This window comes from Lactuca serriola, chromosome 8, assembly GCF_051521515.1.
Source record: "Lactuca serriola cultivar US96UC23 chromosome 8, Lser_US96UC23_V15, whole genome shotgun sequence".
In the NCBI taxonomy this organism is placed as follows: domain Eukaryota; kingdom Viridiplantae; phylum Streptophyta; class Magnoliopsida; order Asterales; family Asteraceae; genus Lactuca; species Lactuca serriola.
The window spans coordinates 173916622-173933934 of NC_136415.1; the positions used below are offsets into that span (position 1 = coordinate 173916622).

The 17313-nt window shown below is 37.5% G+C and overlaps 1 protein-coding gene across 1 annotated transcript; it reads left to right on the plus strand.

The window, feature by feature from the left end:
• Positions 1-14245: 14245 nt before the first annotated feature.
• LOC145071371 (transcription repressor OFP3-like) lies at positions 14246-15300 on the plus strand. Its single transcript, XM_079018271.1, has one exon. The coding sequence runs from the start codon at positions 14278-14280 to the stop codon at positions 15202-15204; it is 927 nt and encodes a 308-aa protein (XP_078874397.1). The 5' UTR covers positions 14246-14277; the 3' UTR covers positions 15205-15300.
• Positions 15301-17313: the final 2013 nt, after the last annotated feature.

A 17313-nucleotide genomic window follows, 5' to 3' on the forward strand; every position in this document is an offset into this window, starting at 1 on the left:
AATAAAACTTTTCCTTCTTTTCAGATGTCTTCCAACAATGCTACTCCTGGCTCAAACCCTATAGGCTCCTTCTCTCTCATGAACCTTTGTAGGAGAGTCATATTTGATGGATCTAACTTTACTGATTGGATCAGAAACATCAGGATGGTCACTCGTTACGAGAACAAGGAATATGTTCTTGACAAGGAGCTTAAGGTGCCTGAGCCAACTGCTAGTCCTGAGGAGTTTGCTGAATATGTGGCACATGAAAGAGATGCTACCAAAGTGGCATGCATCATGATGGCCACCATGACAGCCAAGTTCCAAAAGTCCTATGAGGACTACTATCCTTTTGAGATGCACCAGGATTTGATGGACCGCTACCATCATAGTGCTCGTCAAGAGCAATATGAAATCATCTCCTCTATGATCACAACCCGAATGAAAGATGGCGAACCCATCACAAGCCACATGCAGAAAATGCAAAGTTATGTGGATCGGTTGATGAAGTTGAATGTGAACTTCCCTGAGGAGTTGGCAATAGATATTATTTTGCACTCCTTACCTTCGTGTTATGATCAATTCCGCATGACATACCACATGAATAAGAAGGAAGTTACACTTATCAAACTTCAGGGACTCATAAAGACCGCATAATCAGGTCTTAAAGGTAAGTTGGTTGTGACCACTCCTGCTACTACTCCAAACTCAGCACCTGTCCTGCGAATCGGGAAAGGTAGAGGGAAGAAGAGAAAGAACCCTTCGAAGGGTACCAAGGGTAAGACCCTTGATGGCTCCTCTTCTAGCGGAACCAAGAAAGGATTCGTTACACCTTCCTCTGATCCCAAAGAGGCTGAATGCTTCTACTGCCACGAAAAGGCACATTGGAAGCGTAACTGCCCAAAGTACCAGCAAGATTTGAAGGATGGGAAAGTTAAACCCAACCATGCAGGTATTTACACTATCTCATCTAATAATTCACTCTATTCTAATTCTTGGGTCCTTGATACCGGTTGCAGTATTCATATTTGTTCTGAATTGCAGGGACTAAGAAGAAGTGAGAATGTGGAGCATGGAAAGATAAACTTGATCATGGGGAATAGGAAAGTCTCACCTGTCACCAAGATTGGAGTCTACACTTTGTTGCTTAGTAGTGGATTTACTTTATATTTGAATAAATGTTGTTATTCGCCAGTAATGGCAAGAAATGTTATTTCCTTACATGCTTTGTATAAATAAGGTTTTACCTTTTCTTTTGATAATGAAACTGGTGGAATAAATGCTTTCTTTAATAATGTGTTTTATTTTAAAGCATTACCTTGTGATGGTGTGTATAAAGTTGTGTATGTTGTAGATAACTTAGGAAATAACGTATTGTGTATTGATTCTACTAATGATAATAACTTGGATAAAGCATCATTATGGCATTATCGTCTTGGACATATAAGCAAGAAACGCATAGGCCAACTCCAAAAGGATGGAATCTTGGAGTCATTTGACCTAAAGTCAGATGATAGTTGCGGATCATGCTTGCTTGGAAAAATGACAAAGTCACCCTTCACTGGTTCATGTGAGAGGGGTGAAGGTTTGTTGGATCTTGTACACACGGATGTGTGTGGACCCTTCAGACATGCCACAAGGGATGCTAATCGTTATTACATGACTTTTACGGATGATTATAATAGATATGGATATGTCTACTTAATCAAGCATAAGTCAGATACTTTCGAAAAATTTAAGGAATTTAAACAGGAAGTTGAGAATCAATTGGGCAGGAACATTAAGATGCTTCGATCCGATCGAGGTGGTGAGTATCTTAGTTCAGAGTTCCTCGACTATCTTAGGGAATGTGGGATTCTATCACAATTGACACCTCCCAGGACACCACAGTTGAATGGTGTAGCTGAGAGGCGTAATCAAACCTTGTTGGATATGGTTCGTTCCATGATGAGTCGAGCTATGCTACCAATCTCATTTTGGGGGTATGCCTTAGAGACTGCCACCCATATCCTTAATCTGGTCCCTACAAAGAAGGTTGCCAAAACACCTCACGAGATGTCGACTGGAAAAGTTCCTAGTATAGCCCACATCAAGGTTTGGGGTTGCGAGCCTTTCGTGAGACGCGAGACTCATGACAAGATCGAACCTCGAAGCAAGAAGTGTATTTTCATCGGCTACCCACAAAAATCCTTTGGTTACCTCTTCTACAGACCTAGTGAGAATGTGGTCTTTGTAGCAAGGAGGGCTGTCTTTCGAGAGACAGAATTTATAAGCCAAGGAGACAGTGGGAGGCTAATTGATCTTGAAGAACTTACAGAGTCAAGTGGTGAAGGAACCTCAAACCCTAGCAGTCAACTTGAGGAGGAACCTCCTGTTGATCCGATTATACCTCCAGTTGTACCTCTGAGGCGTTCCACAAGGGTTAGGAATGTACCTGAGCATTACTATGGCTTTCATATTACTGCGGAAGGTGAGACACTTATTAGTGATGAGACACTAGTAGGTCTAGATGAACCTAACAGCTATGCGGAAGCCATGGCAGGCCCTAAGTCTGCTAAATGGAAAGAGCCAATGTATAGCGAGATATAATCCATGTATGACAATCAGGTCTGGGACTTGGTTGAGAATGTACCAGGTCGTAAGACTGTAGGGTGCAAATGGATCTTCAAGAAGAAGACCGACATGGATGGTAATGTACACACTTATAAGGCTCGACTGGTAGCAAAGGGCTTCTCTGAAACTCCTGGAGTGGATTATGATGAGACCTGTTCTCCAGTAGCCAAGATTAAGTCCATTAGGGTATTGTTAGCCATAGTTGCATTTCATGACTATGAAATATGGCAAATGGATGTCAAAACCACTTTCCTTAATGGAAAGTTGGCTGAGGATGTTTACATGAATCAACCAGAGGGTTTCGTCAGCATTGAGTACCCTAATACAGTGTGTAAACTTGAAAAATCCATCTATGGATTAAAGCAAGCACCTCACAGATGGAATCTTTGCTTTGATGAGAAGGTCAAAGAGTGTGGCTTCTGTAGGAGTGAAGATGAATCTTGTGTATATGTCAAGGCTAGTGGGAGTATAGTTAGCTTTTTGGTTATGTATGTGGATGACATACTACTCATAGGAAATGACATCCCAACTCTGCAGGAAGTTAATTCATGGCTTGGGAAGTGTTTTGCTATGAAGGACCTAGGAGAAGCTGCCTATATTCTAGGGATAAGGATCTTGAGAAACCGGAGTAAAAGACTAATTGGACTTAGTTAGAGTACATACTTGGATAAGGTACTGAAGAGATTCAGCATGCAAGATTCCAAGAAAGGAGAGTTACCTATCTAGAGTAACACTAGACTGAGTAAGACTCAGAGCCCGAGTACTGAGGATGAGATAGCAGAAATGAGTCGGATACCTTATGCTTCGGCAGTAGGTTCGATCATGTATGCTATGACCTGTACTCGTCCTGATGTAGCCTTTGCTTTAAGCATGGTTAGCAGGTATCAGGGGAATCCTGGTAAGGCTCACTGGACAGCGGTAAAGAACATTCTCAAGTACCTGAGGAGGTCTAAGGACTGGGTCCTTACCCTCGGTGGGAGTGATGACTTGAGAGTTGTAGGGTATAGTGATGCTAGCTTCCAGAGTGATAGGGATAATTTCCGCTCTCAGTCGGGCTGGGGCTTTACCTTAAACGGAGGAGCAATCTCTTGGAAAAGTTCCAAGCAGGAGACAGTGGCTGATTCAACTTGCGAATCAGAGTATATAGTGGCAAGCGAAGCGGCCAAAGAGGCTATGTGGCTAAAGAACTTCATTGGAGACCTTGGAGTTGTACCATCTATATCGAAGCCTATAGATATTTTCTGTGACAGTGAAAGTGCAGTTGCCTTAGCAAAGGAACCAAGGGATCACGGGAGATCCAGACACATTGCCAAAAAATATCATTTCATCAGACATCGTATAGAAGAAGGACTTCTCGTGGCAAAGAGAGTATCATCGGATGAGAACCCGGCAGATCCCCTCACGAAGGGACTGGGTAGGGTTAAGCATCTCCAGCATGCTAGGAGCATAGGGCTGAAGGATGATATTAGTCTTAGTAGTTAGAAAATTTTAAAATTTGTAAAATGTAATTGACATTTGATGATGAATAAAAGTTGTGTTTATTTATGAGTAAAGTGTTACTATCTTTTGTCAATTGTTTACTATTATTTCTTTTGCATGTTTTGACTTCCAGAATATTTATGTTGTTTTACATATTATTCAAATTTCCACAGTCAGTCATATGTTGGGAGTAGATATGAAGTAAGACTGTCATGAGTTGGTTGTAGAGGTCTAAGATGTTGGACATGGCCTCAACACTCATGAGTGCTCATAAGTTCTGAGTATTGGAATCAACCCATGCTCGTTGGTATCACTTCATGGAATTTATCTCGAGTGATCGCGAGACGGTAATATCATATAAGTCTTCAAACCTAGAGATATGACTTGTTAACTATGATTTAGTTATGCATTGAACGTGCGAAACCGCATTGGTAACTCGATGTTATAAAACGTGCGTTTGTGTGTAATTTAACAAGTAGTAGAACAAGCATATGAGTCGAAGTTTATCTGTTCCTTCTTAGATTAGAAGCTGATATTTGGGCCCCTCGATGATTTTGTTTTGACCTATGTACCGGGCCCGGTCAGAACTAAGTTGATGTGTTCAATTAAGTTCTATGTCAAACAAATCGGAAATCAGGAAACAAACTGCTGGACAATAAGTAAGACATTGTTCCATGTATTTGTCCGGCTGATATCTAGAACAGAGGATTATATGATCCCTTATCTGAAATGGTGTACCATCTTCTTCTCAGTTCCGAGAAAACTTGAAAAGAGCTACGATTGCCGATCGGTTCCTGAAGTCATACTTGCAGTTGTAGTTATTAGACTTATCCAAGTGGGAGACTGTTGGATAAGGTGTCTAAGTCCATAACTATTTCTGGTATGTACTTGACCCGACCTGGCATGGTCCATTTGGGTTGCATGGCACCATGCAATTGGATAGACTAAATGAGAGAAATAACACTTGTGGTTATTAATATATTATAAGTTCTAATATATTAATAATATTATTTAATTAGTTTGATCACGAATTAATTTTTAGAATTAATTAAGTGATCAAAAGATAACTAATTAAATATATGGGTTGATTATGTAAATCATCCATAAATTATATAGTGGACTAAGAGGCTCCATGGATAATCAAGTTTGGTTAAACCTGTCACACCCCAAAAACCGAAGGCGGAAACATTTTCGGGGTTGACTCCACGTTGAGTATCAAATCCAATGTACATAGTAAGTAAAGTAAACAACCATTACATTACATATAGAAAAGTTTTACATTTGTTTCAAAAGCAAAAATTATACATGTGATACATAGTATATATATACAACACGAAACGAGTCTTCTGAGAACTCCGTCTTCGCACAAAAGGATCTTCGGGTACCTGTCTAACACGGACCTGAGAATACAAGCGGTTTGAAAATCAGCAAACAGCTGGTGAGTTCATAAGCGGTTAGTTTTTCTGAAAATGTATGAGTTCCTTTGGTTTCCTGAAAAAGTGGTTATCCAAGAAAATCCCATATTTTCTTATGTAAAGATAGTTTCCAAATCCGAAAGTAAAATAAACGATGTACGATGAAAACATGATTGTTCTTGTGAATTGTAGTTCAGCTGTTTAACTTGTTACACTTTTCTAGTTACGTACTACTGTTACTCAGGAAGAACCCCATGTTCTCCTGACTCTGTGTGTGTGAACTATTACCAATTCTGATTAAGTTTGGTGTCCTTCCCAGGAAAACCCCATGTTTCCCTAACTGTGTGTGTGTATCTTTACCGGTTCTAGTTATGTTCAGTGTTCTCCCCAGGAAAACCCCATGTTTTCCTGAATGTGTGTGTATGTGTATCATTACCGATTCTAGTTATGTTCAGTATTCTCCCCAAGAAAACCCCATGTTTTCCTGAATGTGTGTGTAGGTGTGCCTGCCATCCTTGAACGTACATTAGTTTTATTACGTACATAAAACTAATAAATACTCGTAAAGTGTTAACAATCCTGATTGCGAGTTCTTAACCATACTCAGACTAGATACGACTCGGACCAGGGCCAGTATCCTTTTTATGACTTTCGTCACCCTTGAACCTTTCGGTTCGGCTGTAGCTAGCAGCCAGGTGTGGGATTGTCAGTCCCGTATAGATCTATACACTCAAACCACGCTCTCCTACGTTCGGAGATTCTGGTTACAGGGTTAGTCCTCCACTATCTCGTGCCAAGGAAGTGTTACGAGGACGTGTCTCCAATCTTTAAGATTCCTCTTTACTTTTCGACTAGGAAAGTAGTATTTACGACTAGTTAAGTTCTAACGTACCTGTCCTTTACACTCGAGCCTAGGTGTTATCTAATGATGACTGTCCTTTACACTCGATCCTAGGTGTATTATTAAGGACGTTACAAATAATATATGTGTTATCTTATGTTGATTGTCCTTTACACTCGATCCTAGGTGTATTATTAAGGACATTACAAATAATATATGTGTTATCTTATGATGATTGTCCTTTACACTCGATCCTAGGTGTATTATTAACGACATTACAATTGATTTGTGTATTATGATGGTATTTATCTATCACACTCGAGCCTAGGTGTATTGTTAAGGATATACAGATGTTTTATGTTTTCTGATGGTGTCTGTCTTTTACACTCGAACCTTAGTGTTTTATTACAGACATTACAATGGTTTATGTGTTCTATCAGTTTAAATGTGAACAATCAGATATAAAGTATACAATACGTCAATGTATAATAAGAATTGAAAATCGGGTTAAAACAAATAACTCTGCAAGTTAAAACAGTTTGTTAAAAGGTTTTCAATTCTTAAAAATGTACAATTATGAAACCATTTAACTAAAATAATGTGTTTAAGTACTAGATATTCTTGTACTTTTGCTTGTATTCCCCCCCTGAAAACATTGAAAAACCATTGAAAAAGGGTAGGGGTATGAACTCACCGGACGCGGAAGTGTGTCGATTTCGGATGCTAAACGTCGAATTGAGGCCTGATAACACACGAGGTTCCTATGTAACATGAAATGGCATTCACATATATCTAATTAGATTCATAGACTCTAATTAGATATGAAGTTACACTCCAACGAACGAAAACACCTCAAAACGGGTGTTTGGAGTGACCCGGGTGACATCTACGGACGGGAATTGAAGCGAAGGACTTGGGATTTGAGTTTACTCCCCAAGAGTAAACTTCCTAATGAGTTTTCAGCCTCTAAACACATAACCACATGAGTTCACGGCCGTGAACTCATGACCGGGTGTTTTATGGTGCTTAATGGGTCATAAATGGTCAATATCACTTGGGAATGCTTGGAATGATTTTTCCTAAGGCTTGGAATTAATTTAAAACATCAAATATCACACTTAAGGGAGTTTACGGCCTTGGCATGGAGCCTATGGCCGTAAACTCTCATACTCCCTTGAATAATTGTTTTTAAGGTCCTAAAGTTAATCACATGTGATTCTAAAAATTCCTACAAGCCTTGAAATGCATTTAGGGCACAAAATGACATGCTTTTAGGAGTTTACGGCCTTGGAGCATGTTCTATGGCCGTAAACTCTCATATGTGAGGTTTTGTTGTGTTTAAGGTCCCTAAACTATTTTTGGTTGGTTCTATGATTTATTCCAAGGCTTTTGGTGGTGTTGGATGGCTTATTAACACGTTGGAAATGAGTTTACACCCATGATTGAGGAGTTTACGGCCCAAGCACATGCCTTGGCCGTAAACTCATACAAATGCCCCAAAATTCATGTTTGAAGTGTTCTAAGTCCATTACCAATATTCTAAAAGTCATATCTAAGTCTTGTTTGTGTCTTGGAAGGGTTAAAGGGCTTAAAAACCCTTTAAATATGTGTTTACGGCCTAGGCACCTTCCAGGGCCGTAAACTCATATACAAGGCTCTAAATCATGGTTTGAGGCATTCTAGTTCCATTTCATAAAGTCATCTAGCCATATTCAAGGTCTAATTGTGGTTTGGAAGGGTTTTGTTGCTCCAAAAACCCCATTTATATGAGTTTACGGCCTAGGACTGTTCTAGGGACGTAAACTCATGATAATGGTCCTAATCCATGGTTTAAACTCGAATTTGAAGGCTAGAGAGGTTGCATAACAAATTAGGGAAGGTACCTTGGTGATTTGAAGCCTTAAACTTGAGATTTTGACCCTTAAATATAGTTTGAGGAGAGAGGTTGGAGTGATAGTTGTAAAATGAAGAAAAAGCTTCAAAATGAAGACTTAGATCACTTTAAATAGTGTCCATGTTCGGGACACGGTAGAATTCTACCCGATACCGGCGTTAAACGGGGCTTTTGGTCGCACCCGACCAATTTGCCGTAACCCGATATGGTTGATTCTAGAAATGTTCTGATCATTAATATGAGGCGTTAGAATGAGTTCTAAGGGTATTAAGACACTTATTAAGTCATAAAATAAAACCCACATTAACGACTTAATAAAAGGCCGGAAACGGAAACGACAATTGGATGATCAGAACGAGTCGCGAGAAGGGTTACTTTTAAGGATATGAATTTCGGGTTGTTACAAAACCCATTGGATGCTCCATGGAGGATCCATGGGAGTTACAAACCCATGGGTCATGGAAATGAAGAGTCATGACACATTAGGGTTTACATGGTGTAAACCTAGATGTGTCAACACTATATAAAGCTCATGTGTTCTCCCAAAATCAGTTACAGCAAGAAACTAGAGGGCTAGAGCCGATTTTAGTGTGTTATACTTTCTCTCCAAGTTTACTCCATAGCATTTGGTGTTGTGTGAAGCATTTGAGGCATCATACTTGGGGTGCTAGGCTCACAAGGTTTCAAGGAACATTTACAACAACAAGGTATGTAATTCTATCTATTATTTAAGTTAAAATTGTTCCCCATGTATGCTAGATAGGATCATAGCCTTGGAAATCAACTTTGCATGATAATTAGACAAACATAGATCCAAGGTTATTAGGGTTGTATGCATACTTAGGAAGTGTTAGAATGCTCAAAACCCATCATATACAACATTAGGAACACATATAGAAACCCTAATATGCTTCTAGGAATTTCGAAATCCACAAGGAAAGATGAAATACATACCTCTTGTTGTTATATTGTAATAACAACTTAAATCTTGAATCTTCTTGTCTTTGAAAGCAAGTACCACAAGTGTAGTACCTCTAATGGCTCACAAACACCAAGAGCAAATGGAGAGATAATAGATAGATAGAGAGAGTGAGAGAGAGAGAAGAGGTGTAAAATTCGTCCCTATGAACCCTAGACAAGGCATGGACGAATTCTTATTGCCTTAGGGGTATTTATATAGGTGTAGAGATTTGGGTTTCAGTCCTTATCTTTATCTAGTTGCTTGCTCACCAAGCAATCATAAGAGAAGCATTACCATACCATATTTTGTAGCGATCACATAATTACAATTCAGCCCCTCTACTTTAATTAATTACATTCGATCACTAAATTAATTCTTAATTAATTATTGACCAATATTAATTAAACAAATATGATTTCTCCTTTAATATATTATTCTTATAACATATTAATAAATCATAATAACCTCATTCTCTATTATTTCTCCAGTTAAATTGCTATGGTGAAGGCAACCCAAAAGGACCATGCACAATCGGGTCAAGTACTTACCAAATATGGTTACGGGCTTAGACACTAATCCAACACCTAATTCTTTTTCTTAACTCGAATGGTCCCTAAGATGCATTTTTGTTATGCATTGGGTCCATCATAGACATAAAATGACTAAAATACACTTCTTTATTGCTTTTTTAATTTATTTATTTTGAATTTGTTATTTTTTTTATTAAAAATGTAGTTAATTCATAAGATGGGCCCTACCTTACACCCTTACCTCACCTTACCTCACATTCCTCGTCTTCTTCATTAGGTTGTCTCTTGCACGGGAACCCCTCTTTCACCCTCTCAACTATCTTCAACTTTGATCTACTAATATGAAAATCATTCTCATCAAATCCTAATGAAAATCTGAAAACCAAATAAAACCTCAAAACTTAAGCTCAAGTATGAAAATCAAATCAGAATCAAACCTCAAACTCAAATCTGAAAATCAAACATCATCATGTACGAAATTGAGAAAATAAGAAAGAAGAACGAGTGAATATGTCATCAATAAGAAAGAAGAAAACGTTTGATAGAAAGTGGATGGTGGCGATGGTCTAGATCTAGTTTAGAGTTTTTAAATTGAAAGTGGATGACATCGTAGATGGAGAGACGGAGCCGAGGTAGATAGATATCAACAAGGTGGAAGATGCGGGTGACGATCTCAAAGAAGTGACCATCGGAGTGTATTAGTGGCGACGTAGCTTTGATCGTCGGTGGCGGATGTTTATACCTCCGGTTACATTCGATGTATACCGAGTTTTTTTACATCTGAAAAATATGGACGGTTTCTTGATGGAAGCTTGTGATGGTGGCTTCAGGTGGTTGGATCTGCGAGGAGATGAAGATGAAGAACAGTTAGGTGGTTTCCTATGGGAGAAGATAGGGAGAAAGGGTTTCTCCGATGATGGTGTTTCTCCGGTTAGAGGGTGGCGATGGTGGAGATTTGTTGATTTAAGGTATTCCAGTCAGAGGATGAAGAAGGTTGTGTTGTTGGGTTGTAAAGGAGGAATAAGGTTGCTTGTTGGGTTGTAAAGGAGGAATAAGGTTATTTGTTGACAGTCTTTAATAATGATTGGAGTGGACTCAGTAGAGTGATGGAAGCGAAGATAAAGTCACGCAGATGATGGGAGGGTGAAAGTTAAAGGTGGTTGTGGGTCCCACTTTATTAATTAACCTGATATTTAATAAAAACATAACAAATTAAAAAAGAAATAAAAAAGAGTACTGTAACGCCCGCATATTCGGGCTTAGTCAATTTAGAGACAATAAGCATCAAAAATGACTTTTTGATAGAAGATTATTTACAGTAAATAATTTGAACCAAGTTATAGTATATATATCATAAGGGTTCTGTACATATAAAGAACGTCGAAATCCGAGTTATAACGAATAAGTTATGACCCGTCGAAATTTTACGGCTAAACCGGCACAGCACCGTGTAACATAAAAAGTGAATCTTTGATAAACTACTTTTTAGCCTTAGAGATCTAAATAAAAGTCGTAGTAAAGTTTAAACCGATAACGTGCATAAAAAGAATGCCCAGATCTGACTTTGTATGAGGAAGTGTTGATTTTTCTAAGATTTAGCATAGCAGTGCACAACCCGGAATTCGAATTTTAGATCGAACGATTTTTAGCCAAAACAACCTAAATGAGAATTGAAGATCTCATTAATAAGAGCTCAAGAATAAAAAGACAGTCGAAAACGGAGTCCGTATGTAAAAATTATGAATTTTACATGGTCGTTAGCAGTGTAATCTTCTCATACTGTTAAATGTAAAATCGGTCGAGAATTAGCCGATGGAGTCAATATGGTGGTTGTAGATCTTGTCAATACCTAAGAATATCAAAAACGGAGCTCGTATGAAAAGGTTACGAAATGTAGAAGTCGGAAGGGTGATGTTGCGAAAGGGTGACATGGCTTAATATGGACCATTGCTTCCTCCTCAAGCCTTGCCACCAGATGGTGACACTTGGCACTCAACTCGACGCGTTGGAGGCTCAAAATCGACGAGTTGGGCCATATTTCAGCCTATAAATACCATGCGAAGCTCACCCTTTTTCCTCACACCATAACCCTTCTCTCTCTCTCTATCTATCTCTAACTTCTCTCTAAACCTCTCCCAAAGCCCTAGTAACTCCTAATAGGTAAAGGAAAGCCCCATAGCTCTAGAAGGCTTTGAGAAGAAGAGATTTCAGCTCGGAAGTTCTGCGCCGCAGATCTCGGTTCCTCGCTAAACCCCCTGTAAGTTGAGTTATGCTTACTGTACTTTAAGTATAACTTATAATTAAGTTCATTATCATGATTATGAACCTATAAACAAGATTTATTAGTGATTCCAAGTCGTTATATTGATTTATCTACTTATGGGGATGATGTCTAGGCTATGATTTAGTGAGGTCTTTAAAGTGGGATTTCCAAATAGTATACTCCGTATACCAAACGGACCCTACCTCCGATATGATCCTACGTGGTTGTTCCTTACTTGATAGATCATGAAAGTAGACTTTGAGTTAATGATGAATCTAGACTAATAATTAGTCACAATAAAGATTAGACTAAAACTTAGCGATAATAATGTTACGTTTGTGTCGATGGAAAATAGAATCGTTAGAAGTGAAGCGCTACCCGAGTTTGGAATCATCACTTTAACAAATTAGTGCATAGTTACTTTCATCTTACACATGGATATGAAGTATTTAATATAAATTACGTGTTGTGTGTGCATATTATTTGTATTCTTGATATACATGTTGGATGAACAAAATAAACATGTTTTATTCAATTTAAATTGTATACATATTTTATACCTATAATTATAATAGGTAAAGACGGGTAGATTAGAGATGAGATAAGATGAGAGGCGAAAGATGATATAGATGATGAGAGGTGAAAGATGATGAGAAGCCTTGACCTTAACAATAAGAAGCCTTAACCCAAGCGATGACCCAGTCATGTAGCAGAGTATAGATGACAACCACGGACTATTCTAGACAGTTCAGTGGAACACTAGTAGGCTCACAACCTGTAGGTGTTGTGAACGACATATTTATCAGATGTACTCTAAAAACACATTGACATGTATTGTGGGTGGACTCCCTAAAATAATATTGTCAATAAAAGAGATAAACCCCGACAACTATGGACTTAGTGCCTAACAAATAACTTTGGCAACTATGGACTTAGTGCCTAAGAAATAACCTCGGCAGCTATGGACTTAGTACCTGTTTTTATAAACCCTGACATCAATAGACTTCATGCATATTCCTTAGGAAAGTCCTTAGGAATGAATGAGTGAATGATAGATGATTCTTAGGGTAGATCCTTAAGAAATAAAGAAGATAATGGGAATGGGTAATTGGGTTAATTGTTCGATGATGAAACATAATAACTTTATTATTGTGGATTGAAAACCCTATATACTCACCAGGTTTGCCAACTTGACCCACTCAGTTTATTTGTATCGCAGGTGTCGATACGAAACTACTTTACACTGACAGATTAAAGGAGATGTAAATCACTAGAGTAAATGAATGTAAGGTTTGTTTATGCTTATGTTTCTGTAACGATGACATCCCAAAGTTTTAATATAAAAATATATATTTCTTCGGAAATACTTTGATAATATTATTATCATGTTTTTCTGAGAACAAATTTCACAATATTATTCTTTAAAATAAATACTCTAATTTTCAAATAAGTATAAATAAAAATTTTAAAAGAACCGTGAGTTTAAGAATATCACAAGTAATTTAGTCTTTTTTTTAAGTCTGTGAGGGACCTAACACGCAACAAAAGTACATCTTAGTGATCGTCCGAGTTAATAATAATAATAATAATAATAGTAATAATAATAACAAAATATAAAAAAAAAAAAAAAAAAAAAAAAAAAACTGTTAGGGACTAACCGTGTAAATCACCCTATATCATAGGGATCATTTGTGTATTTTACTCTAGAAGCTATTTGGCATTTGTTTAATCTACCCGGGTGTTCTAGAAGCAAGGAGGACTATCCGGTTTAAAGTCACACAGTCTACCAATTAATTCTCTTCTAAACGCAAAAAGTTCAAGCGCATGGTGATCAGTTGCATATGCATATGTCATGACTACACATCTACTTTGGTAGTAACTTCAGGTTTCATTTGTGTTCTCGATTGATGTATAGTTCAAGTTTTTGTTCCCGTTTGATGATTTCAAGTCAATATTTCTCAAGTTTCATTGTTCAAATTGCAATGATGTTAATATTAACGGAGTCATGAATGAGATCACAATGATCATCAATATAATTATCTAGCTACTTAGGTCATGTATTGAATGAGTTCATTAGTTGATTTTATTTAAATGTGGACTCATTTACAAGCACAGATATGAGATATAAATTGAACATGCCGTTAAAAATAAATATAAAAATTGAACATTTGAAGGGAAAGATAGGAGAGGGGATAAAAACAAGTTGCAATAATGCATGTGTGGGGTTGGAGATTATGAAGTAACATGGCCACTTTTGAAATTTCATCGACAAGGACCCCAAAACTCCCACGTCAACTTTTTCATGCTTTTCTTTCATTTCCATATGTGTCTCACACATTGTATCTCCATGGGTAGTAATGAAAGTCAACTCGGACCAAATTCACTCTTAACACACAGAGTGAGAAAAAAGAGAGTAGGTTTTATGAGGAAGCACAAGCTTAGATTGTCACATATGATACCAAATGTTTGGTTTTACAGGCTTCGAGATATGAACACCAAACCACTTTCATCTGCTTACTCTTCTTCAACTTCAAAGCAGCACAACTATCCAAAAAACTCTATCTGCTACACCCCTACGCTTCAACCAGTTTACACTACAAACATTATCCACAATCCTCCTTCTCGAAAACATCCACTCTACACTGAGCCAATTGATCATACCAATAAGTACCCTTTCTCCGAGTCAACTCGCTCAACACCACCCTCCACCTCTTGTAGTCGTGAACTGATTACTGCTTCAACTAATGACAACCTTCAAAAGCTTCCTCCAATTATAACTAAACCCACAAAATCCAGCATTGACAAATCAACGATGGTTGAGAAGAATGAAGAAACTTGCAGTAAAAGCTCTGTTTCAATCAAAACAATCAAAGAAAACATCTCCAAGAAAGAAACTGCAGGGGGAAAACCAGTTTCAGAAATCAAGATCAGATCGAATTCTTCCAAAACACCAGTATGCAAGAGAATGGTTGATGATAATAATGACGACAAGAGACAAAAGAAGCTGTCAAGTAGCTGCTGCATTGTGAAGTCGTCATTTGACCCACAGAAGGACTTGAAGGAATCAATGCTAGAGATGATTCTGGAGAATAACATCCGGGAGTCAAAGGATTTGGAAAAGCTTCTTGCATGTTACCTGTCCTGGAATTCAAATGAGTATCATGATATGATCGTCAAGGCGTTTGAGCAAATCTGGTTGAGTTTTAACTTTAGTAGTTTAGTGCACTAGAAATTTGACGTATTAATGGTTCTGCTTCGAATTATGTGGTTTGGTGTGTATTGTCCCTGGTTAACATGGCAAAACTTAATATTATATATAAGTTTTGACACTCAACTTGGGTTGTTTTTTTGGAAACACAAGTAAAGAAAGATTAAAAGAAACTGCCAAGCGATCAGAGGAGACTTGGAACCAAAACATCCTTGTTCTGATCCGTGTAAGAGAAAATACCTGACACGCCTGTACATTTAGGAACCCAAAATAGAAGTAAAAGAACATTCCTGACAATTTTGTACATTTAGTGTGGAAGTAAAAAGAGGATCTTTATGTCAATCCCTAGTAATAGTCTTTGTAAACAATATTTTTGCGAAAAAATGGATTTCAAAATAACCCTAGGGCGACTGATGCAATAGATTTACATAATAAATAATATAATTAAATGTTCTGATCCTATCAATCTTCTAACTCATAGTATAAAATAATAATGATATACGTGGCATCACTAATCTCTCTCTTAATCATTTCTTTAAAGTTTAACACTTCTTTTGATCTTATGAGTAAGAAGATGGATAGAAACAAAAAGCAAGAGAATATTTGATTTCTCATTATAGAATGCATGGCATGCCTTTCATCAAACTTAATGCAGAATATATATACAAAAGGGAATCCCGATAAATCAGGGATTGAGATATAGTCAAATATAAATAAATCTATTACAATAAATACAGATAAATATATGCATATGCTATTTGTTAATATCCTCCCTCAGAGGAGGAAGAACGGTCAAACTATTTCTTAAATAAAAAAACAAGTTGTCCAGGTAGGCTTTTGGTAAACATATTTGCATATTGATAAGCTGATGGTATGTAAAGAACTTGGATGTGTCGAAGAGCAATTTTTTCTCTGACAAAATAAATATTCATTTCGATGTGTATTACTGTATTAGTATACTAATGTTGAACAAGATTACGGATAAGTACACAACAGAGACATTAGTAGACCAATGTTGCACATTTAAGAGGGACATGGAGCTCGAGGAGTAGTTTGTGAAGCTAGCATATCTCAACAACAACATTCGCAACAGCTCGGTATTCAGCTTCTGCAATCGAGCGAGAAAATGTATTTTGACATTTAGCCGACCAAGAGATGTGGTCATCTCAGGGGAAGATGTAGTACCTAGAGGTTGATTAGTATGTATTGGCATCCAGCCTAATCAGCCTTTCTATAGGAGACTAGTTGGGACGATCCTGATGAATAGAAGTGAAGACTAAGGCCGCGTGTAACTTGTAGGTATCGGATAATTTGTTTTAGAGTATTAAAATGAGGTGCACATAAGCTTATTTATTGAACAACGTATGAAATGTCTGGTCGTGTGCAAGTAAGGTATTGAAGTGCTCCTGCCAAACTTTGTTATAATAATGTGTCATTTACTATATCATCGGTAGATAGATAGATAGATAGATAGATAGACTGAGTTTGGAATTGGCCAGTATCAACGGGTGTGGCCGTAGTTTTGCAGTATTGTATATTTTGTTATTTTATAATCTCTTTGACATATTTTCTTTAGATTAGAAAATTAGTTTTGTGATGATAAGTGACAGAGATTCCTAGAAAATACATGAGGCCTTCTGTTATATCGAATTCTCGTTTTAATGCTCCAATGTGCTCACTTTTTAGCTTGTTTGATGAGGTGTTATGATGATGTCATCGACCTATAAGAGAAGGTTGGCATACTTGTTGGCTCTCTTTAAAATGAATAGGCATGTGTCACATTTGCTACACACAAAGCTTAACATAAACATATAGTTGGCGAATCTTTAGTACCTGGGTCGTATGTTTTAACCCATAAATAGATTTTATGATGCGACATACGTATTTAGGGAGCATGAGTAGTGAAATCTTGTCGGTTGGAAAAATGTGACATCCCCAAAATCTCGGCCAGAAAAGACCGATTTTTCATTTATGCTTTTAAATAATTTCAGAGTAAATCCTTTTGATTTGAAAGAGTTGCGGAATTTGTTCCCAAAAACAAAACATGATAAAACAATGTTTACCAAAGCATTTCATAAAAGAAATGTATTTTCATTATATAATCAAAACTCGGGGTGTCATGTTCCGATA